Source organism: Bemisia tabaci, chromosome 8 (genome assembly GCF_918797505.1).
Source record: "Bemisia tabaci chromosome 8, PGI_BMITA_v3".
Taxonomy (NCBI): Eukaryota; Metazoa; Arthropoda; class Insecta; order Hemiptera; family Aleyrodidae; genus Bemisia; species Bemisia tabaci.
The window spans coordinates 24661831-24688514 of NC_092800.1; the positions used below are offsets into that span (position 1 = coordinate 24661831).

Consider the following 26684-nt stretch of genomic DNA (forward strand, 5'->3'; position numbering starts at 1 on the left):
TCGTATCTCACTTATTCCCTGTTGATGGTGGTTCAAATTTTTGTTTCTTTCCAGTTCCTTGTTTATTTACATTTCGTCAGTGATAAGAAATATTTTGAGGTTTATACGTTGATTTTGGTTGACTTGCCAAATGCCAAACGAAATAAAAAATTTGTGCTACGACCTGCTGGCTTCGAAAATCATTGAAAATTCTGTCACATGCAACATCTTTAGAAATAATTTAGCAGAATAATATTTACATTCTTAAATTTGCATTTTTATCGGATGTCAAGCTAATAATGTGTTGAAGTGCTCAGTGCTCAGAAGTGTGCCCTAGCGTCAATGAAGATCTCATTAATGTCACTCATTCTTCAATTTACCGCTTTCCATTAAATGCAGTCGCAGCAAGTGAAATCTTCTTACTTTTTCCTAATTTTATTTATCCTCCTGGTCCTAGCAACTCCATTACAAAACGGTAAGTTGAAGTACCTTTTTATTCTACATCATAAGCAACCGTTCCATTCTTACTTAGTGTGCTTCAATTTAAGAAGTGGCCTCATATAGAATAAAGCAATTCCCCGCTCAGGTCATTTTTCTGTCCAGTAGAACATTCTGCCCCAATAATGGGGATACAATGCCATTTCTACCCCTACCCCACCAAGAGTGTTGATCAAGAATAACCAATTACAGTTGCGAGCAGGGAAGGGAACAAGGTATGTCTGGAGATCAGTGGTGCGCAATGGGTGCAGACACCAGCTCCAAACCCCTGCATCCCTTATTTTTCTTCTCTTATCACCTGCCAAGAATCTACTGAAAGACAATATTGATCACCCCTTTAATAACTCTCCTTTAACTTTTCATCTGATTGACGCCGACAAAAGTTAAACAAAAAGTTAGAGCAAATTCCTCCAACTGACATTAGCCAATGCAGTATGTTTATAGGTAGGAAGCTGACTGAATGCCAATGTTTGATGGTTTCACACAACAACAGTATAATTGGATCAAATTTTTTCATCCGCCATTATCAGATAGAAATTTGAACTGTTTGAATTGGGTGTAGCTCTCTTATTCAGTTTCTCTCATCATTATTAAATGTATGATCTAGTGACTGAATAAAATAGCACCAGTGCCATTTTCACTATGACAAACTTTATTCTGATTTCAGAGGAAGAACACAATGAAGCGAAAGAAAAAATAGAGAAATATAAAGAAAAAGTAGATAGAGGCCCAAGTGCAAAGGTAAGTTTTGCTACTTAACTATTACGCTGAGCTGCACACTAATATGTATTTCCTAAGAGCATATATTTCCTAAGTATGTGACAATTCATCTAACTTTCCAAGCATTTTAACAACACAGCAGGAATTTTAAAATTTTAAAAAATGTCTGGCTTCCTGACCTACTGGCTGCCCTCAGCAGCTAAAGTGTTTAAGCACTAAAATAAAGTGAAGTGAACATCCTCAACTGAGGTAATCGACCGGAACGCTGGACTTGTCATAGCCTTACTCTGTCCATACTTTCAGCTGATGAAAAGATGAGCTTTCAAAGAACATAAAATATAATTAGAGGCTGCAAAATATTTTCATTGACACATTATTCATTTTATTCAGCCATTTATGTATTGAATTTTCATCCGTATCCTTGTTGGTATTTTTTTAATGGATAGACAGCTATTTTTTTATTTTTATTTATTTATGTATCAATTCTGCAAGTTGAGTTATTTGGTATTACTTTTTTCAATCTCCTTAAATTTTCTAAGTCCTGCATTTTAAGACAAAAAATCTAAATACTTTTTTGAATACATACTTTAATTTATCTATAGCTGATTTTTTCTTTTTTTCATAGTATGCCGACACATGCTCTGATTCGTCAAATTTGGATTGTTCCAAGCTGAGGGATCCATGCATCAAATGTGCTTTCAATGAAACATGCATATATGGAAGTGATCTCAATGTATCCTGCGAGGCTCTAACTCGATGTAATGTAAGCACTGCACGACGACCTCATATCCCAGCATGCATATTCTGACCATTTTTACCAAAAGATCTGGATGGAAGGGGTGTCTTAGAATCCAAATTTGTATTCAACTGGTCATGTAAATCTTGTAAAAATATCACGTCAATAAGAACCCTTTTTTTCAAGTGGCTAGTTAGACTTTATTTTGCCATTAGGAACTACAATATCTGGATTGTCCACAGAAACAGGAATGTGCATAAGAAAACAAATGGGGCATACGTTGCTTCTAAACTGAGCCAGGATTTCTAGTTCCCAATTGCAAAATGAAGTCCAATTGCTGGTAACAGAAATATGTGGTTTTAAATTGTTGATATTTATACTAATTAGCTGCCATGAAATACTTGTCAACATTGGCTCTAGCATCAAAATTCTACCCTGCAAATCTATGAAAATATTGCCTTTTGAGTAATATAGTGGGTGATTTTGACCATCCCTTTATTTCCATTATTATTCCCTCTCATGATTTCAACAAACCCAAAGTTCTCAAAAAAATTAATGAGGCATGGGTTTGCTTTATTTGCTTAACAATTATCCCTGACATGTCCAAGAAGTAATTATGATAGGCGCCAATTTATTGTATGGTTCTATGTATTTTGTATTCAAACATTTTTTAAACACAATTTTTTAATTCTATGTAAGTATTTTGTCTTTATACCGTAATGATTCTGCCAACATTGAGAGCATTTTTGACCAATATCACTACTTCTTTATTTCTCTAAGAGTATCTGCCTGCCTAATACTGTGTAGCAGTGTAATATGTTAAATTAATCTGTCCTCCATCTCAACGTCTGCTTTATTTGTGTTTAAAGGGACCCACAAAGTTTGAGCGATCAATGAATTGCCGGTATTGCTACCAAACCCACACCTCATTGGCAGCACAAATGTGTCTTGAAAGGAGGCTGCGATTCTGTGCGTTCACCACTACTTTACTACAGGTAGGAATCATTTAGATGTCAATCTTTCAAGTTCTCCTACTCAGGAGTTGATTTCTATTATTGCTAATGGATGGAACATGGAGGAAAACATGTTACATAATGGTGGTATACACAGCCTCATGTTTCATATTTATGGCTAAACTCGAAAACTATTTACCTTGATTTACGATGTTATGGAGTTCCTATGATACTTAATTTTTTAATTGTCGAATAATCTTTCAAAATTTCTGCCATTGTTTTACTCTCTTTGGAAAAATACCTAAGAAATTTTAGGCAGTAACAGTTAAAGAGCTTGGAGGACAAGGCGCATAAGTGCAGTTTTTGTGATTTCGAGAGATACATATTTGACATGATACAAGTTTCGAAAGTTCATGGATCCTTATGGTGAAAAGAAAGTTCAGACTGCCTTTTTAAGGCTTGAAAATTGGAATTTGGAAGCGATTTTTTCACAGAATATGCACTAACACTTGTTTCTTTTAAAATCTTTTATAACTCAATTTGTTCAAAAACTGCACTTATGCGCCTTGTCCTCCAAGCCCCTCAGTTGGTCTCTTCTGAAAAACAAAGAGATGTTTTAGAGAGAAATCAGTAGCCATGAAGCCATGCCACTTAGCCACTGATTTTGGGAGTGTAGAATTTCTCCATCACTTTCTACAGACTTAAAAAATGAAGCAAGAGGTAGTATTTTTATTTTTCAATCAATTTTGAGGTACAGCTTTTTAGTTTTTTGGTCACTCTCATTGTGGCACTTGGTATTGGTTTCTTTTCTCTCCTTTTTGGAATTGAGATTTTAAACTTGTTGAAGTTTAAGTATGTAAGTAATTATATGTGTAATTTAACTGCCAGTGGTATTAAAGAATTAAGGCTTACGAGAATAATCAATTCAAAATGGATGGATGAGATTTGAATTTTCTCCGCTGTTTTTCAGAACTAATTGCACGGTAAATAGCGACGGTACTTTGCCTTGGAAAACGAACATTTCTGAAGAATATTCGCTGCAATTGGACAGGAGGGTATCGATGGTCAAAAGCTTTCTTACTCAGCATTACCTTAGGTGGATTTGGCGCAGATAGGTAAGCTTCATGAGCTCAGTAATCTGTTCTAAACCAATGCTTAATAAGATGCAATTAAGCAAAAATAATCCTCCTGGATTCAGAGTGAAGAAAGAAAAGTGTGCACACTGGTAACATTACAATATATCGATGGTGAAACTGCAGGAATGCGTATATCGGTTTGCAGCGTTGCAGACTTCCTGTCATACTTTATTTTTCATATGGAAAACCACTTAACATCATTTATTGAGCACTTCGGATATTTTTCTTCTCTATGGGAAGAATATTCTGTGAAAATTTCAAGCCACAATGTTGCTTCGGTTTCCTTTTAAAAAAAAAATAGGAGCAGAGATTTTCAAACACCGCAACCGATATACGCACTTTTGCAGTTTCACCATCGATATGTCACTCATCAATTAAATATAAGTGTGATAGGTTCATAGCCTTCTTATTGTTCAGTAGGTCCTCTTATCTCACTCCCCCCTCTCCCACTTCTCAAATTTGTTATTATGTCAACTTTTTACTACTTCATTTTTTTTCCCTTTTAAAACCATCCTTCGTTTTTGCAGAAAATAAGCGATGTTGACATCTATTTGCACCTTTCTCCCTATTTTCAAAATTGGACATCACTGCTTTCCCGATTTTGAGTGCATTCGTGCATCCCACAGGATGTGCAATCAAGAAGTTTCTGCACCCATAGATTGGAGTAAAAAAGTGAGAATCTAACCCTAAAAAATTTTAAAAACCCAGATAACTAGCAAAGAAGTCATTTGCTGACTGACCACTACGGTATTCAAAATGGAAAGTCTTTCATCGATGTATTGCAATTAAGTTTCATCTCCCAACCATTTCATATTACAAAGTCTTGATAAATTTTATGTTCTTTGTTCCTAAGAATTAAATCAATTTTTTCCAAAATAGAAAAACATCAAGGAAATAACTGTAGAAAATTTTATCTGAATCGTTTTCTTTCAACGTAACACAAAAAATTTGACAGCCTTCCTCCTCCCTCCCCCCCTCCGAAAATGGTGACTTTGAATCCCTGCATTATTTTCAGCAGATGCGCTATGAAGTAATCCTGACATAAAAGCGGAGGGAAGGAGCTTTTGAAATAATTGAACTTCAACCTTAACGATCAAATCAAATTTAATTGTCTAGTTTGTGTTTCTTTTTTCTATAATTGTGTTGGGTGTACGCTCAAAAAGTACAAAAAATACTCCTGACACCTAACTTACAATTAATTTCATGATTAGGAAGTCAGCATTTATTAATGCCCCATGCCAAGAGAGCTCTAGTAAAAAAAAACTGCCTTTCATATAGTTCATCTGTGGGGAGAAAGGGGGTGATCCACTCAGCCTCCTCCTTGGCCACATGATATTGTTTTTCCGGCATTAAGTCGGTGCTCTGTTGAAGGTCCTTAGTTCAAATCTGGTACCAGGAAAAATTGCAACAGTGTACTGACGCGCCCCTGAAAAATACACTGAAATGATAATGGCGCGTTAACTCAAACTTCTTTAAAGAGGTTTGAAACACTAAAACTAATATGATTGCCAAGCAACTACCAATCTCAAAAAAACATCAAAAATGAAATTCAAGTTCCCAATTTGTTTTCCTTTTGACCAAATGTTTTTTTTTTTATTTTTTCTGTCTGAATGGGACCAAACTTTTTGCACAAGCTCTAATTTTAATGTTTAAAACGTTGGTAAGAACTCAATTTTGACAACTATTTTCTTGGATTGAATCCGAGAAAAAAGTTGTCACAAGTGATTCCTTTGAAACGTTTTAAATTTGTAAAGGTATGCGGTAGGACTATATTCTCTCGGTGTAAATTATTATAATGCTTTGATTTTACTTTCAGGTTTTACCTTGGGCATTGGCAAGATGGAGTTGGAAAACTATTCAGTTTTGGCGGTTTGGGTGTCTGGACTCTTATTGATGTGATATTAATTTCTATACATTATTTAGGTCCAGCCGATGGATCTCTTTATGTTTAAGTTTTACTTGTAATTGTACAGTTTTATAGAAATAAAGACAGGGTTTTTGTTACGAAGTTTATTTCACCGGAATCTTCCTTTCAGCCATTACTTTATGTTGCCAAGTTCAAAGCAATCAATACTTACAGTCAGGTCAAAATGCATTCAGAATATGGAACATCAAACCCAGTGATCCCAAGCGTGCGGATTTATCCGTGCCGCACGAACATTCCCTGTACCGACACGGACCGCGTACGGACAAAACCCTTATGGGAAAACGCTTCCCTATCTTAAAATATCAGTACGCGTAACGTCACAGAATGACGCACAGCCAATAGCAGCATGGAGAGCAGCAAAGCGTACGGATCTCACACACGGAGCACCCGGGAACTACTAATCAAACCTCAAAATAAATTTGTTTAGGATAAGTTTTCTTACCCAGTCATTATTTCAAATGTTATTCAAGTACTAAATCCCCCCCCCGAGGAATACAAAGTGTCAAGAAGAAGTGACTATTGTGCTAGTTTAATTTTACTGCTGTAAACTTCAAAATTAAAGAAAAAGCATTAATTGAAATCCTGGGTACAGAGAAGGTAAATCTTGGTTGCTGAGTCTCAGGATCTCCGTGAACATTTCACCCTCCGTAATTAAAGCAAGTGCATGATATTTGTTGAAACCTCTACTGAATTTTCTTAATGATTTTACAATGCTGAAAACTAAAAATCTCAGAAAATTCACCTAATAGTTTCCTCTCTATAATATAAATTAGTAGTAGAGATTCTAAAATCCTGCAATCAAGAAATGCCCTTCCTGCACCCGACACCTCAATTGCTATGCACTGTTTAGTGAAGAGAGAATGAAACTTATCAAATTAACATCAAAGTAAAATTTGCATACGTCTCTTTTGAAACAATACTGTGATATTGACCACAATCTTGTCTTTTTTCAGAGTTTTCTCTTACACTTTTATTCGATTTCGTGTTGCCAGACTATTCTGATAAAATCAATGGAGATTCTCTAAAAACAATGTACACTTTGATGTCATACCCATTTAAAGGAAGGAAAAATCACCTCAAGCTCAAGAAAATATTTACCTGATGATTGTCAAAAGTTTTGTTCACAGGAGAAAACCACTCTTATCTCGGCCAAAATTTTAATCGACACCATCAACCTCTCTAATTTTCTTTTCAAACATGATTCGAAAATTGTTGTCCTTGGAAAGTCGTGTTGAGTCGATCTGAAAGAGGAAAAGAATGGTCATGAGCAACCTGAGAGACAATGCTCCAAATAACCAACATAAAATGGACGTATTTCTATCAAACGGAACTATGTGCATTATAAGGTGCGCCCTGTCATGCATATATTCTTATGGGTCTCAGGGCTCATGTCTTAATGCAAATAGTTCCATTTGGCAGAAATACGTCAAAATATGCATGCAACCACCGATAACTTTAGAATGAACTCTCAAGATGTGCAGACATATTCTGCAGAAGATTTGAATTCAGGGTGTTTACTAAAATAGGCTGGTCAAAAATCAGTACTTTTACAGTACTTTTTCAGTACATTTCCAAGAAATTCAGTACCTCTTCAACAAAAAAATTCAGTACTTTTACAGTACCCTCAATCGCCAAAATTCGAAAATTTTCAAAAATTTGAATTTCTCGCTCTAACTGCGACAAAAAAGACAAAAAAATGAAAAAAGTTCCGGGCGTTCTAGCAGAATTTCCGCACTTTTTCAGTACTTCGGGACCGCCCTTAAAAATTCAGTACTATTTCCAGAAATTCCGCACTTGTAGACACCCTGGAATTGAAAACCCTCTCCCTATACTTTTGCTTCTTCTCCAGAGGATTGTAATACTTTTTCATGCTTTTCACCATGTGAGTGAAGAAGAAAGAATTTTTGTAAAAATCTCAAGGTATTGCTAAGAATCAGTCTCATACGTTGGATTCAGCAGAGGCACAATGACCTCAACTTTTGCTACTACTGCCAATACAGGCGGTAGGCTACCATCATGAATTTAAAGAAGACGTGTTAACTGGTATTCAGTAAAATGAACACTCGTCCAGATGTTTCCATGTCCGATTTTTCAGACGTCTTCACTCCCCATTCCCGAGAAATTTTAAAGCTCATCCTTCGTAACATCTAGCGGTAAAAATTATTTTATTTCCGTTGATTGTAAGATTCTCATAAAATAACTATAAAAAAAACTACTCAATATGACAATCTATGTAATAACAATAAATTGCCTTTTTTATTTGCCTGATATCGCAAGATTTTTATAAAGAGCCATTTTGCATCAATCTACATCTTAAGAGAAAGCAAATTGACGATGAAACTCCCAAACCATGTATCTCGTTTATGGTGTTTTAAAATCTCCTACCCCACTTAATTTTTTCCATTACTTAGATCCTCTACTACTCCTTACTAGAATTGAAGAAGAACAAATCAACATCGTTCTTTGAAGTTTTCAAAGAATTTTCTTCGCATAGAGAGTAAAAATCACAGAAGTTTAAATTGACTTATAGTAGTTTTCCTTGCAGAAAGTAAAATATGGCATGAAGTCTGCAACGTCGCAAACCGCGATATGTGGTTGGGGAATTTCACCATCCAAATAGGAAATATGTAAGATCTTCTTATGATCCAGAATGAGATTCTCTTCTTTAAACTCCCTGACATGATTTGAGGAAAAAACTTACGATAAGAATGTGCTCATGCAATTGCTTCAATAATCGTAACTTTAGGCTCATCAATCCGTGGGGGATATTTGAGGTCAGTAAACAGTTGCTCCTATCCAAAACTTCAATGTTCAGAAGGTTTCTGCAAAATTAAGGAAAAATTATGTTCCCAATGCTACAATTTCATGGTGGAAAAAAAGAAATTTCACTCTGATAAATTTTAAAAATCATCTCCACTTTTTTTTAACTTTGTGGTACTTCAGATATTGATCGTGAAACTACAGGAATGCGCAGGTAACTCATTTGCACTGTTTTGACAGATCCGCATCCCTTTATTTTATCAAAGGAGAACAAGCTAACGTAGTTGCTTGATCTTTTCATCAATTATTCTTCATACAAAACAGGAAAATCAGGGAAGTTTTCAAGAATTAACATCGAGTATTTTTCCATTTGCAAAATAAAGTATGACAGGAAGTCTGCGACACAGCAAACTGAAATATGCATTCCTGCAGTTTCACTAACGATATATAAGATTAGGTCTGTAAAGGGAGGCCAAAAAACCTTTACCAAGCAAGACGGATAGTGCACCTCCAACAAACGACTAAGATAAAAGACTGTAAGGTGTAAGCTTTGACAAAATGAGAAAAGGAGTGAAGTATGAAAAAAAATTGAGAATACCTTTTGGGCGTATAGAACGTTAGACCCAGTATGAGAACGTGAGGAATGTTAAAATGGCACAAAATATCAGTTACGTTATGGTCCTTTGTAAGTGACCAGGCTGTTTTATAAGCATCCTTTAAAACTGGTCTTGTTCGCAAATGGTTCACGGCTGTCGGAGCAATAGTTGGCCTTAGGATACTCGTCAAGTCTTCGGAAACCAGATAAGGAGCCTCAATCCTGAGACCAGCTATCAATAAATTTAAGTTCCGAAAATTGGCTGAGTGATTAGGAACTGGAAAAAATGAATGGAGCAACATTAGTGGCAAATTAAATGATGATAAAAATTGACAATTTAACAAGAAATGAAGGAGAAAATTCAAATAACTGCTTTCCGATTGACTTTTGCTGTAAGACAGAAAGTGACAGACCTGCTTTGTTCATGTAAGGCACGGCCATTGAATAGGTTTCTGTTAGACAAGCGCAAGTCCAAAAATCATGATCCTTGGCTTTCATGGATTATGCGGGACGCTAGGCCTCATGAGTTTTAGGACTTATGCCCGTTAAACAGAGACCAATTCAATTTCTCTGAATTAATTTCATTTTTTAATTCCATAATACTTAAAAAGGACTCATTGGTATTATAAAAGCGCTGAAAGATCAAAATTAACTGCCCAACTGCAAGAATGTTACACTATAACTATTTTTCTCTTTTGAACTAAGAACAGTGCAATCTAAACTTCGATTAACAAGTTTCGATGGTAAGATAATTTGATGAATATTTTGAACAGGTCGATGAACCATGACATAAATCAAATCAACTCTTGGAATAGAAATGATGATTACAAAAACAAAAAAAAAAAAAAAAAAAAAAAACTTCATGAAAAATAGTTCTACTTAGCCACCTTTGATGATGGCGAAGGTGATATTAAGTGAAGGTTGACTTCGTTGTAATCTCTCCCAGCTTCTTAACCAGCCGGATCCACCCTCCAATTTTGTCATCAAAGACAAAAGAGTGATGCAAATATACAGTAACATGCATGGGAATCTCATTTCTCAGTTGCAGATTACCTACCTGACATTTGCACCCATAAATAAGGCAGAAAGATTATCGGCAATTTAAGCAACTCCCCTTACATCTTTGCTTTTACACATGACTTCAAAGGTCAACCAGGTACACAAAACCTTGTTAGAAAATGTCAGAGCGTACCATTCCCATGTTGTTCCATCTACCTAAGTGCTCAGTGAATAAATAATTCTAGGACAAAGGATGCATCTCACCGTTCAATTGATGTGCTGAAAAACTGTCGAAGACTCTCCTAAAAAGTTGTTCATAATCCCAGTTGAAAATAAAAATACTGCACATCATTGAGATTAACCAATGTAAGTTGGATTCATTGAATTGATTATCAAGGATCCAATCTTCTATTTTCTCCATGACTTCTTTGTCTAAATTTTCAACTTGCGGTATCACATTCAGAAAACTTAGCGACCAAAAAAATCTTGATACATCTTTTATCCTGATGTCCATTGTCTCTTTATTTTCCAGCAAATGCAATAAACTGTGGCCAATGTCATCAGCAAATTTTTGGAGGAAATCTTTGTCAGGATATAGGGACTGCCCAAAAAGTGCAAAAACTTGAATCTTAGTGATAAAGCTCTTTGTTTTCAGTAATGACAGATTAGCTGCTATAGCATCTAATAATTTGAGATCATAGAATTCAGCTGGTCTCAAAGGTTTAATCAATGTAACCAATGAGGCATCATCTTTCATTAATCTTTGCAAATTAGTCATAATGCCATCCGAAATTGTTCGTAATAAGGCCCGAGATGAAATGGTGTTGCTCGTACGAAATATGGAAACGGAGATTATAACCAGCTCATCTAGACTTAAAGCTCTCATTAAACTATGAGAGGACTGAAGTTTATCTAGAGCTTTCCTTATAATGTCCCTTGCAAGATTCTTATCTTTACATAGACTAACGTAGTAAAAAGTCTGGACGAATGCAGGCAAGCTTGTATCATTGCTGCTCAGGATGCGGTCAAACAAAGGCATTGCTTCGTGATAAAACTTCAAATTGTTCAGGATATGCGGAACAATGTAGAGCCAAGCATCAACAACTTTTAGAACATCGTCAGTTGTGAATGATGATAATCTGGAAAGGCATTCCTCATCCAACCGTGCTTTCAAAGTTTCTGTCAATTTACCATTGACAATAGCAGTGGAAATAAAAACTGGTAACTCAGTACTGCTCACTTCTTTGATTTCTGTCAGCATTAGTTTTTTGACACTATCATCTGATGTTATTGGAGTAACAGCAAAGAATTTATTGTTTTCCCTGAGATACTTGAAGAAGCGGTCTTGAAACATAACTGATGAGACTGGTTGTTTCTTGATAACTGATGAGACAGGTTGTTTCTTGATTTTAGTACTCCTAGGAGGTATGTGATATTTAATTTGAGCAAGGGAAATGTACCTTGGACAAAAAAGACTTATATTATTGGCAGCTCTAGCAGAATTCAATGCATTCAGAAGTTGAAAATTTAATGAGCTATGCTTGGCAAGAGAGTAAAATCTCATTTGCAACAGATAATGGCAAATTCGAACCATGACTGCGATGGAATCATGAAAGCCAAAGGGTCAAGTATTCAATAGTGAACAATAACTCCAAAATTAAAGAGCGTTTCAGTTTAAGAATAAAGAAGATGCTGCTCCTGTAAACCACTGCAAAATTCCATTTGAGCCTATATTAGAGTGAAAATTTTGAGGGCCGAGAGAAGAATAGACTTCAGAAGCGGAGAATATTGCAAAAAACAATGAGGCCATTTGAGACAGCGACAGTTTCACTACACTGGAAAAAATACGTTCTTTATCCAACAGATCTGAAAGTTAAAAAGTACTGCCTTGAAAAAATTTCTTGAGTACACTAAATTAACTGGCATTAAAGTAAATTGAACGAATATCGACTGCTGTGCTGACCGGATGAATGTAAACATAACCTTAACCTATGAAAGTCACGTGTCACGTTTGTTCGGTTTGTTTACTTTCTTGATAATGGTCAAATGGGTCAAAACGGCGCTGCAGTCGCGTGCACGCGCAAAGTGCGATGGGCACTTGCTCATAATAGCAATACTGGTGCCGTATTTTTTGTGTGCAAGGTTTCAAAGAAACATAAGTTCCTGTGATAATTTTTGAAGCTCAATTTATAGCCAGGGCCGGATTTACTTACTATTCGCCCATGGGCTGCCTGTATTTTGCCGCCCCCTTCTCATTCGTTCTGAAACTTGTCAAGTGTACGTGCCGGAGGGGGAGGGGTGCATGAGACGTGCGTTTACTCGTGTTGGACACATTTTTTGCGAAAGCCTTGTCGACACTGCTAGCCAAAGTTCACGGAACTTTGCGCGAAAGTTAAGTTCCGTAACCTATCTTAGTGTGGGCAAGATTCAATGTCTTTGGGGCAAGGCCTTCCATGTATAGGTATTGAACGAAAAAATTATGAAAGAACAAACATAAATGTGGTTTAATCTAGGTTTAATCATTGGAACTTCCGCCGCCGCGCTTACCGCACTGTATTTGGCGCAATGCGTGAAGTATCCCTACACTCTTGTAGGCGCTATGCGTTTCACGCCGACCGCTGCAGACCGCACTGTGTCTGCCGCAATGCGTGAAGTATTCATGAAGTCTTGTAGGCGCTAATACGTGTTACATGATAGCATGCGATACTCTCAGGAAATGAGAGATTTTGTCGCCTCTTCTCGTTTGCGATTTTTTTTTTTCCGAATCCGATTTTTTTTAATACCTACATTTAAAAAAATTTCAAAATCTGCCGACCCCCTAAATCCGGCCCTGTTTATAGCTATTTAACAGCAACCTCGTCTGACACCGCAACTGTTTTGTTTGATGACATTTTTTGTCCTCATTCAAGGTGACCTGTCTGCGCATTTTATTTCATACTTGTTTGAATTATATCGTACTTGTTATGTGAAATATGATGTATGTATATTTCTGTTACCGCTATGTTATCTAAATGCAAGTTTACTTTAAAATGTATTTATTTATTTATGCATATTTAATTAAAGTAAATACTTCAAGTTGTTTAAAAAAATGAACTTGTTCTGTATTCGACATTGAAAATTTTGACCATTATCAATTTGATCAACAACTAAAGAAGACTATTGGACATCAGTTATTCAGTTTCACTGAACAACTGGACGGATTTTTCGGCTGAAATCTAGTAAGGACCAACTGGACTGCGTCCTCGGTATTTGGTTACATTATTGAAATCCTTAACTATGGGCATAAACTGTTCGTTTGCCTAAAAGTTGCAATTGATTTTATTTATAGTCTAAAAATGATTACCATTTTTCTTCATTTTATCAGGATTTTCAGGCAAATCGAGTATACCTACTTTTGAAAAGGGATCCCCAGGAAAAACTTGATTTTCCAAAGAATTTTCATGAAATAGAGAAAAATGATAATCATTTCTGGATCTTCGCAGTTAGAGTGTCTGATGTTGTTGTAAGCTACGAAAAACTATTGTCACCAGTCGAAAACGTCTCCAGTTTCAGTTTTTCAGCTCACCTTTCAACACCTTCCAAAATTAATTGTTTTTAAATGCTGTACGAACCTCATACAGAAAATTCTTGAACAATGCAGTTCTCGTCTGCTACTTGCATCTGGAGGCTGTTCTGGGTTCCTGTTTGTGAACTTATATTTGAGCCTACACTGACACCGAAACTTTCATCGGAGGATGGATTCATCCAAGGGCTGAAAGACAAATTTTTCATTTTCCATAGAGATAAAGGGACAATATTCATTTTTGTTTCATACAAACTGACACTTTTAACAAGAAAAAGAAAAGATGAAGAAGTAATTTAAATAATTTTATTTTTCATGAGCAAAATAAAGTACAAAACAAATCAATTTGAGTTTTCCTCTTACTATACAAAATGTATAAAATTTAATCACAACAACGTGTGAATATTCAGAAAGTAAATGACTCATGAAGGATGACACAGAGAAGGTGAAAATTAGCAGAACATTTTCATACAATAAGGAATGATTTTGATCTCTGATCCTAAAACGAATGGAAATGAGGAATCAACTTGGTTTTCCATGAAAAAGAGAAAAAATTACATTGATTCTGGCGCGAAAAAGATTAATTTCTCATCAACAAGTGTACATCAATAGAATGCCAGATTTGATGAGAAAAAAAACAACTAAGTTTACAGTAAGTATGCTTAAGACTGGGGAGTGGAAATTTTCCAGGTTATATATTGGGATTGAATTGATGATAGTTGAACACATTGCCAGTTCAATTTACTTGGAATGGATTTAGAACTTAAAAATATATGAGCACAACAATGGAATTGTTCCTTGGACCAGTTGACAAGCCATTTATAGGGACAGCTACAAGCATGAGCCGCGCTGTGCCATCTGGACTGACGAGCCCTTTAAAATTATAATAAAATGACTCATAAACTCTCTAATTTCCAAACCATAGTTACGGCAAAAAAGAAGAATTCTCAACTAGATCTGTTGAGGATTGGAGTGTTTTAAATGAAAAAAACTTGAGGAGTTAAAAAAATTAGAGAGCTTAAAAACTATCACAACAGAATTCAAGTGTCTCCGTCTGCAGACTTAAAAAAGTGTCTCTGCCGTCAACAGATTGTAACACACCCTATCTGAGACAGACTTTCTTTTGAAGAAGTTACTATGGATGAAATGAATGTTTTCTAAACGTACAACAGAAAATGTTTAACAATGACACAGGAAAGTACCTATTTTTGGCACACAACTTATCTCTGATGTCAGACGTTTCCAAGTTTCCCTGTGAAATCAACCAATGAGTTACAAAAAATGAAACATATTTAACTTCAAATTTATATCTATTTGTTCAAAGTTATTGCACTTTTTGATACAAATTTCGGATTAAGGAACGGTTTAATTGTTTGAAACGGATAAAATTCAGCATTCATATTCAAAATAAATCTCCTACATTATTAATCAGATGAACTTGGATATCTTGAATCACCATACATTTTTAAATGCAAATCAGTCACCTAAAACTTATTCTTGCACTTTATAAAGAAATACCTCACAAACATAAGACCTGTCTTCATATCATATATCATAGCAAATATCTGAAATTGAAAAAATTATACGGTCGATAAAGAAAGTTGTCAAAAGAACAAATTGCTCTGCATAATAATTATTGGCCAATGACTTCTTACTCTTGTAAAAACAGTTCACATTCTAGGAACTGGCAGACAGTGTCAATGAGACAGATCACTTATTACTGAATGATCAAAAGGATGAAATGAGCTAAATTTCACAGACTAATTTGAAAATTATTAAAATAGACACAAAAATAAAACATGGAATTAATATTATGATGAGTATTGTTAAAATGATGATAAAAAAAAGGCAAAAAATAACAACAAATGGTTAAAAAGCCTTGGCGTCTAGATAAGTTGGGGAATCGTTTAAGTTAGACACTAAAAATGTTGAAGGAAGTTCAGCTTGGATGAAAACTTTTTGGTTTAGATGCACTGACAAGAAAAATATATCCCATCACAACAGACACAGTCTGTAAAAAGAGGGGCAGATAAGAGGGGGCTGTTCCTGATTTTTATGCTGTTCACTTGAAAAATTAATAGGTAGATAAAAAAAATAGAGAGAGATAGAATAAGAGATAGAGATAAAGCTGCGGTGAATCGTCATTTTGGCAAACGGAGCACCGAAACTCAGGCAGCATTAAAATTGAGAAAGGCCACCTCATGCTTTTTCCTCATGAAGGCAGACAGACCAGCCTCTTTGAAAATGCGTTGTTCAATACCACTTTTCTTTTCAAAAATAAATAAATAAACAAAGAATTAAATAAGACTTCCTCCATCATACTTTTTTCAGCTTACATCGATGCGTTCTGGAAAAAGTTCCATCGACTTTCCTCGCAAACTTCATGAGAGAATGAAAATGAGTGAATTTTGGTACCAGACTGCCTTAGGTACATTGAAGAATACTATATTGTTGCATATTGCACTTGTAAAATTTTATCGGCACTACACACAATTATATAGACTTAAAACTTTTTTTGGCAAAACCGATTACTTACTTATTTACTATTCACGATGGCCATTTCGGGTGGTCAGGCCGCCCATCTTCAGGTGACTGCCTCATTGTTGAAAAGTTCGAAAATTAGCTGATCGAGAGGACGAGAGCCGCGATAATAACTGCGCCGGCGCGGCTATCACGCCGGATTTTCGAACTTTTCAACAATGAGGCAGTCACCTGAAGATGGGCGGCCTGACCACCCGAAATGGCCATCGTGAATAGTAAATAAGTAAGTAATCGGTTTTGCCAAAAAAAGTTTTAAGTCTATATAACATTGAAGAATAAATACATGGGGTATTGTTTCAGAACTTCGTTGATAATTGTGTAAAAACGGATCTTTTTGATAGCTGAAAAAGATTGAGAGATTGAGAATAATCTTGTTCCTCTACAGAACGCTATTTTTCATGTACAAACTGCACATTAATTAGATAGATATGACTGGAATCGACCTAACTGCATTTTATGTTGCCTCATATCCTTTCATATTTTACTTTTTTAACAAAGAAATAAACGACTTGACCCCTTTAAAATTTTCACGAATTTACACTAGATTATGAAAAATATACTCACTAACTTTTCGTTTTCAATGTTGCTTGGTTTTTTCTTTAAAAAATAAATCATTCAAGAAAATTAGGCTAGGCAGTAATTTGGTTCATTTCGATTGAATCTGTCAAATTCCACACAATTTCTCCTTTAAAATTATGTACATTCTCTGGGGTATACTTTACAAAATTTACTCTTCAATATGACAACTATGCAAATCAAATCAACTCAAATAGGGCCCATTTTCCCGGAACACATCACAATTAAAGCAAAGTTTTCTTTCTGAAGTCTAACAGAAACAACCTCCTGATCCTGTGCTACGAAGGACAACGAGCTTAACAAAAAGTCTGATGCTGGCCTCCTTCTTGACTAAAGACATCTCCCTCAAGAGTAAGTTATGCTGTAGAAAAATGAACAACACCGAGCTGCAATTTGACAGTTAATAAATTAAAAACTACTTATCACATCAACTAAATGAACATTTAAATATAAAATCCATTTGCTCGTCACGAGAGATCATTTTTAGTACATTAGTATTTAGTATTTTCTACAATTTATACATTTTATTACAAATTCTAAGGAATACTTTGTACAATAGTTTACAAGAGGCGCACAGATATCTTAAAAGTAAGTAGCTCTGGAGATTTTTTGATGCCTCCAGCACTGAAAAATTTCTACAGTAACGAACTTCTGAGAGACAACAATTCCTTAGTAATTCTAACATTTTGTAATGAAGGAGTTCTTTTGAATAATGACTTATTGCCTTCACATTGCTGCTAAGATTGTCCATTTTTATTATTATTCTTCCACTTTATTAGAAGAATATACCTACGAAATTTCAAGCAACAAAATTGGCTTGATTCTCTTGAAAAGATTAAGTGGGAGCAGAAATTTTGTAACACCACGATCAAGGTAAGTCGTTTTTAAGTTCAGACAGACATGTGACTTTATTACGATGAAGACTCATATGGAAAATGTATTCTGAGTGCAAAATTCCTGCTCAGCAAAAGACTTCTAGAACACTTGAGTAATGGTCGGTTTTAAATTCTATCATAAAAACCACACAAATACCAAAGTTTATAATCGTTTTTTAAAGAATTGTGAAAGGGAACAATGAGTAGTGTAATAATTGAACCAGTTCCTACTAGACAGGCGTAGGTCCAAAATCTCATGAGCCCTGGCTTTCGTTGATGAGTTTTTGAACTAACGCCCGTCTAACAAAAACCAATTCAATTAAAGTTACACGTAAGGAACTACCCTCCAAAATAATTCAGGTAACAAAAGAAATTGATATGGTATAGTCTGAAGGGACCAAAAAATCTCAAAATAATACTATTCACATCTTGCAAGCTGGACGGGAAAGAAGTGTTGCAATATACTACGGAAATGATTGTTTGTGCAATTAGATCAGACAGAGCAGAAGAAAGGCATTTTGAGGTACTCAGAGCATCGCAACATCTGCTTTTGGCAATCTGATTTTTGGCCTTTTCTTTTACTCTGCCCAGTTTGATTGCGCAGACAATGAGGATGCGTTCTAATATGCATAATTTTTAACTCACATGAAGGAGTAAAGGTAAACTTTCAAACAACAAAAGAATTATAAAGATGTAATATTGATGGTTGAAAAACTTCATAGAATTAAGCCTGGTGAAAAATCTGTTTGTTTCATCAGGTATCCCAAAACTCAAATGGAACAAGCGTCAAGGATTTGCAATTTAAGTGCTGGTACTAATTGAAATTTTCCCAAGACATTAGATGGTGCCACTGGACTTCTCTGAAACAAACTCCCAAGCTTTAAAAACAGCTTTAAAAAGGACAATTTTAGAGAAAAAAATTATTTAAATTGCAAAACCTTGATGTATGCAAGAGCTCTATTGTTTGACAAATTCACTGTCATGTCTTATTAGCCGTAAAACCACCAAATTCTTCAAAACACTCAGAAAATGCAGTCTCAAAAAGGCTCATTAATGAAAGTGCTATTTTTCAGGTGTCCTCAAAGTGGCGTTGAAATACTTTTTACTGGCCTGGATCACAGAGTGATGGCTTAAAAATGAAATTATTACATTTCTTAAAGCCTCCAAATAGAGAGCGGAAAATTACGCATACTAAAATATGATTGAGGAAAAAACCTGTTTAGGCTTTAAAAGCTGCGGTGGTAGTAAAATAGTTGAAAAAGAGGGATTGATAGGAAAATTTACAAAATGAGTTTTCCTAGAGAAATAAGACGATATGTTCTGTCAAGGCTTTTAGAAAAAGAAGTCAGTTAGAAAATATAAAGTTAATGACAGCGTTCATAAAAATAAAAATATAGGAATAAAATTAGTACCAGTTTTAGTTTTTAGTCTCGAAACTATCTGATATGATATCATTGTAATTTGAGAACTATGTGGAGAAAAATTGATGAGGAAAAAGTCGAAACTGAGAATACACAATCTACAAGTGATGGTAACCGTCAGAATGTAGGATTTGAAGCGAACATTTTTGCAGTTTCAATATTAAACTTACAAAAAAAAGGATACATTCTCCTTAAACCCCTCACTGAGTTACTGATTGATTCCCATTGATGTTATTTTATCATGTTTTTAAAGCATAGTAGTGACGTTTTGATACAAATTACATTTAAAGTACTTGATTGTCAATACATTAAGACCATCTTATCACAAAAAATGCGTCTCTTTATGCTTAGAAATTGAGATATTAAAATTTCGTATTATAAACATTGTGAGACATACATGAGCTGAATGCAAAAACGTTGTTCACCCTATATTGCCGCATAAGTCTTCAACTTCTCAGAGAGGGGTCAAGAAAAGAGTCATACATTCAGCCGATTACAGCATTGGCTACTATCAACAAACTGGGTCCCTCGAATTGGATAAATTGGAAGGATGAGACAAATCTAAATTACTGCGTGACTTTTGACTGACAGTGCTTTTCCCTACTGATTTCACCTGGGAACTACTGGAAGATCTAGAAGGAAGTGCTTTATGGACGGTGCTTGGAGGACTACATTTCACTACTTTTTGATCACAGTTTTTACTGAAACTCCTTTTTGATTCATCTTTTGGATGATTAGACTCTGCCGACGCAAGATCGGCATTATTCGGGGAAACACTAAGATTCCGAACTAACTGATTGAGCGGATGTTTCTGCGAAGCTTCTGACGCATTGATGTGATAACTCGGAGACCGTTTGAGACATCCTTGATCTGAATCACCTGGCGGTCTAGCTAAGTAAAAAGACTTACGGTTTTCTAAATAGTTTGGATCACTTATTTGTTGGGAAGCTTTAGTTGAGAAACTGGCTGAGAGTCTGTCCGATTTCCGCGATTTATCACAATTTGAGTATAAGCAATCTAAGAGGGTTTCATTGAGATCAGAATTGATCTCTGGTTTATCACTAACACTAGGATTAATTTTAATATCTTGAGCATTCTCGACAGAAGGAAACCTCATTAAATTGACTGGAGAAGCATCTTGACTTATCTGGTGAAGCTTTTTACTTTTGGCAGATGATTGCTTCCGATCATTTGAGTTTCCGGGGACTTTTTCGAGGAGCTGCGCTGACTCAACTCTCCAGGTTCTGGCATGCTTGAGCCTGTCAACTGGTGCTGAGATAATATTGGCTCCTGCAGCGGCTTTTTACATTCAGTGGATGTCATTCGTAGCAGATCTACAGGTTTTGTCTTGACATTTTCATAAACTGGATTACTTGGTGCTGCACTTGTATTAGCGTACAACGGTTCTTTCTTGTCAATTAGCTTAACCTGATCTGAATGTTTCCCCATAGGTATATTCTCAATATCATTACTAAACACTGGTGGACTAGCATCTCCAGCTGATGCATCACATGGTCCATCCGGCGAGTCTCTGTCCTTATGGCGACTCTTCTTCTGAAGAGCAACGTTTTCTTTCTTTTCGGAGACTAGTTTCTTTTCTAGTTCGGCCAATTTTTTCTGTTTCTTTTTCTCTTGACGTATCTTTTGCTCGCTGTTCTTTTCCGCTTTCAGAAGAATTAGTGCCCTTTGTTTTGCAGGATTTACAGGCTGTTTTGGCTTAGTTTTTACCACTTTAGTCTGCGTCTCGCACGGTGGCTTTTTCAGTTTCACGTAAAATTTGAAGGCTGGCTTATATACAACCTGCAGTTTTACTTTCTGGTCATTGCTTTTGTTTTCAGTCGAAGAGGCATTTCTTGGTTCGACTTTTTGCACTACTTTACTATTCAATTGATTCGCAGAAGCATTTGCCGAGTCTTGAGGACCACTATTTGGACTGAAACCAGCTGGGGAAGATTTGGATTTACGAACCGAAGCGAGGCCGTCAATATGAGAATTCAGCAACCAATTACGAACTTTTCCAAAAGGATCATCCTCTGGAGGTTTTGAAGAGATACTTTTACCTGTCTTTCCATCACCATCCAACTTCCGAACTTTAACATATTTCTTTTTATCTTTCGATATATTTTTGCTTTTCTTTTGAACTTTCCTTGTTGGTGAGCTCTCTGGAGTTGAATCCATCGGTTTTGAATTTTCAGATTCTTTGGTTGCAGGAGTGTCTGCCTTCTTGCCTTTTCCAATCGGGCTGTTGTTATTATTGACGTTGGAACCAGAGCTGTTTTCTTTTTTCACCTTGCTAGCAACAATTTTCCTTCCGTCTCCACGAACTTTACGTTTTAGAGGCAGTTTTGATTTGATGGCAGGATGTACAGTGACGCCTGGACCACTAGCATCTGGCGGAGGAAGCCTCACTGTTTCTGTTGTTGAGCTATGAATGATTGTTACGGCCTTCAGCTTCAGATCTGGACGCTTTCCGAAAAGTCTTGTGCTTAGAACCTGAAAAGAACAAAAAAAGATATGAGTAAAGAGAGTCATTTCAAAAACCTGTACAGAGGTTAGAATGTCCTAGAAAAACACCCACGGACTTTGCAACATTTGATATTGACGAGCAATAATAGCTCGACTCTTCTTACGTGGGTGGCAACAGACCAAATTAGCCTCTGATTAGTATCGCATGTGTTTACTAGAAAAATTATGATTTAATTTTTCATGATGATAAATAGATACATTGAGTGTCTTAAAAAAATTCTGATTTTCGACCAAAACTGAATATAGTACTTTTAGTCTATAATGGCACCTGCTATAAAGAAAGTTTCTCTATGACAAAGAATCTTTGTGAGGAAAATATGCCTCGATATTGTTGTTGAGAGCAGCTTGTTATAAAGAAAATTTTTCTGAGACGAAAAATCATTTGGTCTGTTGCCAATTAATGATAGAGAGAGAATAGTGTGAAAACATTTTTAGAGACTAGACTATTTTGGATTTCTCACCAATAACAGTGATGGAAATCTATTTGACGATAGACCGACCTGATTTAATCACTGGGAAAATAACAGAGGCTAAGTAATTTTACACTTTAAGAAAACGACAAAAATGTTTATGTAAACTCTGATCGTCCTTCAGCATTCCTAAAAAATTCTTTGGGTGTATTTAACCCTTAAAACTGTAGCTCAGTGCGTACGAGTATGTTATTACCTACAAAAACCTAATCTTTTGGAACTCAGATCAAATAGGGTGGTTATTGTTTTTCTGATTGAGATGACTTCGTTGCTTTGGTCCAACTGGCAAGTTTGGCATGGATAAAGAACATTGCCATGTGTGGATGTATAAATCAGTCGATCACACTTGCAATGCAAAGGTAAACGCGACCAATTTTTTTAACAAAGGTTTTTTTTAATAACAAGGCTCCTGATTATGCTTTAGAAATTATCTAAGATACTTTCAAAAATTGTAATTGAGGAGAGTTCCAGAATGAGGGCTTATAATAGTCAAGAAGTTCTTGTTTTTTCGAGCAGCTACTACGCTAAGAAGAAGCTTAGCTGTGATCATTGCTACCTGCTTGCGCAAATGAGGCGGATTGCAGAGATGAACTCACTGAATTTTATGGGCCCTCCTTCTTAGACCCTCCTCAATTTAAAACCTGCTATGATGAAAATCATAAGAAACTTACAGAGAAATGAGTCCTTACGATATTAGCATGCATTAAGTATAAAAACAAACACACATGCATAAAAACTAAGAACGAGGAAGACATAAAGATGAAGTTACTAAAAAACAACAATAAGTTCAAATAGCAAAAATGAAAACTCAATAGAAACTTGACAAAAAAACTTGACTATTGAAAAAATATCTTGGCTTTAACTCTCAGAGGACCATTTAATTTAGTGTTTTTATACAGAATCTTCTACTTTTGCATTAAGAGGCTACCTCTACGCTTGGAGTAAAGGTGATAGTTTTTTAACTTATGCGGTGAGACAGAAAATTGGTCACTTGAATTCTTAAACTTGCTTTATTGTGAAAACAAAATTGGCAGATTTTTGGTCTCATGCTATTCGAAAATGAAAGCTGTTTTCATGGCGGGAACAGTAAGCACAAGCAATTATTTCCTCCAGCAAAACTTAAAAGAAAAAGGTTGAGGAAAGAAAATTCTCAAAATTAATTATGAGTGTCAGATGGTTCAACAACCGATGAATCTGGGAATTTTCCTCTAGCAGAAATTTACTAAGATAGACACAGACCTTTTCTGATAAAAAATGTATAAGATTATGTTGTGCTGCTAATGGCATGCAATTAGAAACCATAATCTTTCATGCGGTCAAAAATATAATAATAATGCATTCTGTCAACACTTATAAATTGAAAAAAAAAGAACATAGAACTTACCAAAATGAGGACGAATGAGAAAACTATTAAAGATGAGTAATACCAGTGATCAATGGTCCATCGTTTGAATGACGCGATGCTCTCCTCCGACAATAACAATTTCCTTAAAGTGGCTAAAGGCCCGGATGGATCAACCTGAGGGTCAAATTAAGAGAAAAAGAGAAAAATCAGTTTCTTTTCTTTTTGGTGATACATGAAGACAAGAGAATGATCGAGGACACCGAACAATCATTAGAAAGAATTTGAATTTCAAACAATTTTGAAATGAAATTTGGATACAAAACTTATTAGAGATTTAGCAGCAAATTTTTCCGAAGTAAAGGTTTATGATGTTCAGATTTCAAATTGTTCTTGGTCTTAGTATTTCCCCATTTCAAGACAGTCAATCATCTTTCCTGGACGCTTTTCAAAAAATTAAAACACAGTACAACCCCAATATGAGGACTTTCAGAGAACTAGCAAGTATTATTTTTAAATCAAAGTCATTGTTACATTGAAACATACAGAGATGTGAAGTTAATATCATTCGATGCCAACTCTTTGGTTTTCGCAGGTTATACAATTTGCAAAGCGTATGCTTGGTAGTGTCATAGCTTACTATTGCATAATCTGATGTGAATCCTCCATAAATTTGTATTATTCTAACAGAATACCTATTTCATTATTTCTAATTCCCGTCCCTTTTTTTTTTTAGACTTCCATGAGAAGAAAAATCACTTAGCTTCATCCTTCAACCAAGCAATTGGAGCCTGACGCAACAAATCAGGAATAGGGAAAGCTTTAGAGATTACCTCTCTACACCGCTGGAACACATCACAGTAGCCATTGTAATCATTGCAAGGTGTGCCTGGTTTGGAGAGCATATCGGGAACATCATATGGAGCACTGTTCCACTTGTAAGATGATCTGGAAAAAAATGATATCTAAATTCAGAAAACATCTGGAAAATTACAAAAAGACATGATCTCCTGAGCAAAATATACTTTCAAACAGTTAATAAAAAACGCTGAAAAGTGAGGTTTGTAGCATTTTTACATACATTTTCTACAGTGACATTGTATCACAGCTGGATTGATAATAAAAAAAAAATGCTCCCCCTCCTTATTAAAAGAGATACAACAGGTTTTGCGTACCTTCAGATTTTGAACTTGTTTGCTTCCCTAAGGATATTAAATTGTAAAATTATTTTATCACAACTTACAGGCAGGGCTGGTTTTCACCCGGAGCTTTGCAGCACAGTTCACAAGCTTTAGTAGGTGGATCATTTGGCCCAGGAATACACTGACAGGACTCCAGACCGTAAGCCAGACAAATGGAGCCGGTACATTCCTTAAAAATAAAAACGTAAAATTATTACAAATACAAGATTGTCAAATGGGTTTCATGCAAAGGTCTCGAAAGACAAAATTTTACAGGTGACAAGAAAACTTATTAACAGTTGCACACCTAACCTTTCATGCCGTCTCATCTAAAATATTGTGGAACAAATTTTCCTATTGTAAAATGACTATGGCCAATTCAGGGTTTTCCCTCTTTGTTGGATGATGTAAAAAATAAAAGAAAACATACGTAAAACTTGAGGTCAAAAGATGTGGTGTGCAGCGATTTTTTTTTAAAAACTCACAAGGCGGCATGTTCCTTGCGTTATTTGATCGTTATACATCTTCTGAAATTATGGTCCAAGTATTCAACTGAAAAACTTAGTTTTTGAGAGAAGACATGTCAAAAGTTTGAATAGATATGGGTCTATTTGCACATCAGAAATCAAGCAAATCTTAATGGGATACGGTTAAGATGGATACCGGAGGAACAGTGTTCGATAGGATAAAATGCATTTATAGTGCGCCATCAATGTAAGTATTTTCAGCAATTTTTACCCATCTATAATTATCATTTGATTCAATTATACATCTTAATATAAGCAATAAAGAAATATCATGGCAATTAAACTGTCCTAATAACTAATGAATAGGTACATATGGTCTCTGACTTTAACACAAATCTTTTCACTTTTCTTCACAACTTGTCATAAACTTTACCACCTGTTAATGCTGCTGTTGTTCAAAAGTATTTTCTAACACAGATAATTCGAAAAGTTAAAGCTAACAAAAACTTACCCCCATAAAACAGACATATTCTTCATTGCATATAGTTTTATTTGGCTTGTTAATGGACGGCGGGCAAGAGGGGCCTTTCCCATCACAGAAGCTAGAGTCTCGGCAACCATTATCATCTCGACATTTGTCACCAAACTTCAAAGCACAGTCGGTTGTACAACATGGACCCTGAAAGAAAAATCAGAGGTTGGTTCAGCGATTATGAAATTAGACATTTCAGGGTTTGATTTCCTTAACTGCATTAAAGAAAAATGAACTTTGTTGAAATGAAACAAAAAACAAACCTCGACTAAGCATGTTTAAATGAATTGAACTTCTTTGCACAGCATCCAAATATTTTAGAAGTCATTAATGGTCTAGTCAGAGAGATCGAAATAAATTGTGCTCAAATGGAGGAAATGCAAAACACGTCAATTTTCACAGTAAAAAATTTAAAAATTGTTACAAAAAATTGAATCATATTAATGTTAAATTGAACTGAATTTTGAATTTCTATCTATGGAATTCAAATCAGCACTAAATTGAGTGAATACCAAAAATTTTGGGTATTGAGAGATTATTTTTCCTGAAATCATTTTGGTCTTTCTTCTTTTCCCTCCTTCATTTGCGTCAATTACCATTTCAGTAAAAACTCTAGTCATGAAGATCAAACAAGGGTACAAGTTTTCTGTTTGACTGAATTCAGATATTTCACTTATGGCTGGAAATGCATTTCAAAATGGGGTTTTAACTGAAATAGCAATAATTTTCTACAAACAATAAACCACTGAAAAGGACTAGAGAAGGCTTGTTTAATTCACTGGTTACATTTCCACAGTGTTATACAATTGCTCGATAAATTCCCAGCAAACTCGTTTGAGTTATGTATTTTCTAAACTTTTTCCAAGATTTTTTCTGTATTCTTAGGAC

The 26684-nt window shown here is 35.4% G+C and overlaps 3 protein-coding genes across 4 annotated transcripts in view; 1 reads left to right on the forward strand and 2 right to left on the reverse strand.

Moving 5' to 3' along the window:
* The first annotated feature begins 96 nt into the window (after positions 1 to 96).
* Positions 97 to 6035, forward strand: amx (TM2 domain-containing protein 3 almondex). The gene is given in 8 exon segments (XM_019044778.2): positions 97 to 454; positions 1145 to 1218; positions 1823 to 1960; positions 2803 to 2856; positions 2858 to 2928; positions 3857 to 3881; positions 3883 to 4001; positions 5839 to 6035. Coding segments are annotated over 8 exon segments (699 nt in total). The 5' UTR covers positions 97 to 372; the 3' UTR covers positions 5975 to 6035.
* LOC109032570 (uncharacterized) lies at positions 5109 to 12320 on the reverse strand. 2 transcript variants are annotated; one of them, XM_019044777.2, is made up of 5 exons: positions 10568 to 12320; positions 9308 to 9581; positions 8651 to 8771; positions 7048 to 7190; positions 5109 to 5448 (listed from the first exon to the last, which is right to left on the reverse strand). In XM_019044777.2, exons 1-4 carry the CDS (start codon positions 11895 to 11897, stop codon positions 7107 to 7109), a joined length of 1809 nt encoding a protein of 602 aa, XP_018900322.2. In that variant the 5' UTR covers positions 11898 to 12320; the 3' UTR covers positions 5109 to 5448; positions 7048 to 7106. The 2 variants fall into 2 exon arrangements, with proteins under 2 accessions (XP_018900322.2, XP_018900321.2); XM_019044776.2 differs by having other exon boundaries at positions 5109 to 5460.
* A 1837-nt stretch (positions 12321 to 14157) lies between these two features.
* Positions 14158 to 26684, reverse strand: part of Kul (Kuzbanian-like) — a 137448-nt gene continuing 124921 nt past the window's right edge. Inside the window, 5 exon segments of the mRNA XM_019044814.2 lie at positions 14158 to 21771; positions 23659 to 23793; positions 24450 to 24564; positions 24860 to 24987; positions 25776 to 25943. Coding sequence (XP_018900359.2) covers positions 20422 to 21771; positions 23659 to 23793; positions 24450 to 24564; positions 24860 to 24987; positions 25776 to 25943 — 1896 coding nt within the window. The 3' untranslated portion in view covers positions 14158 to 20421.

What these genes read in the sequence shown, in the direction of transcription:
- LOC109032570 (XM_019044777.2), bottom strand. Translation starts at nt 11,897, where the DNA reads ATGGTTCGAATTTGCCATTATCTGTTGCAAATGAGATTTTACTCTCTT. An exon ending in TTCAGCACATCAATTGAACG is followed by an intron (nt 9,582 to 10,567) that starts GTGAGATGCATC and finishes CATTTTTTCCAG; the next exon opens with TTCCTAATCACTCAGCCAAT. An exon ending in ACGTTCTATACGCCCAAAAG is followed by an intron (nt 8,772 to 9,307) that starts GTATTCTCAATT and finishes TTAATTTTGCAG; the next exon opens with AAACCTTCTGAACATTGAAG.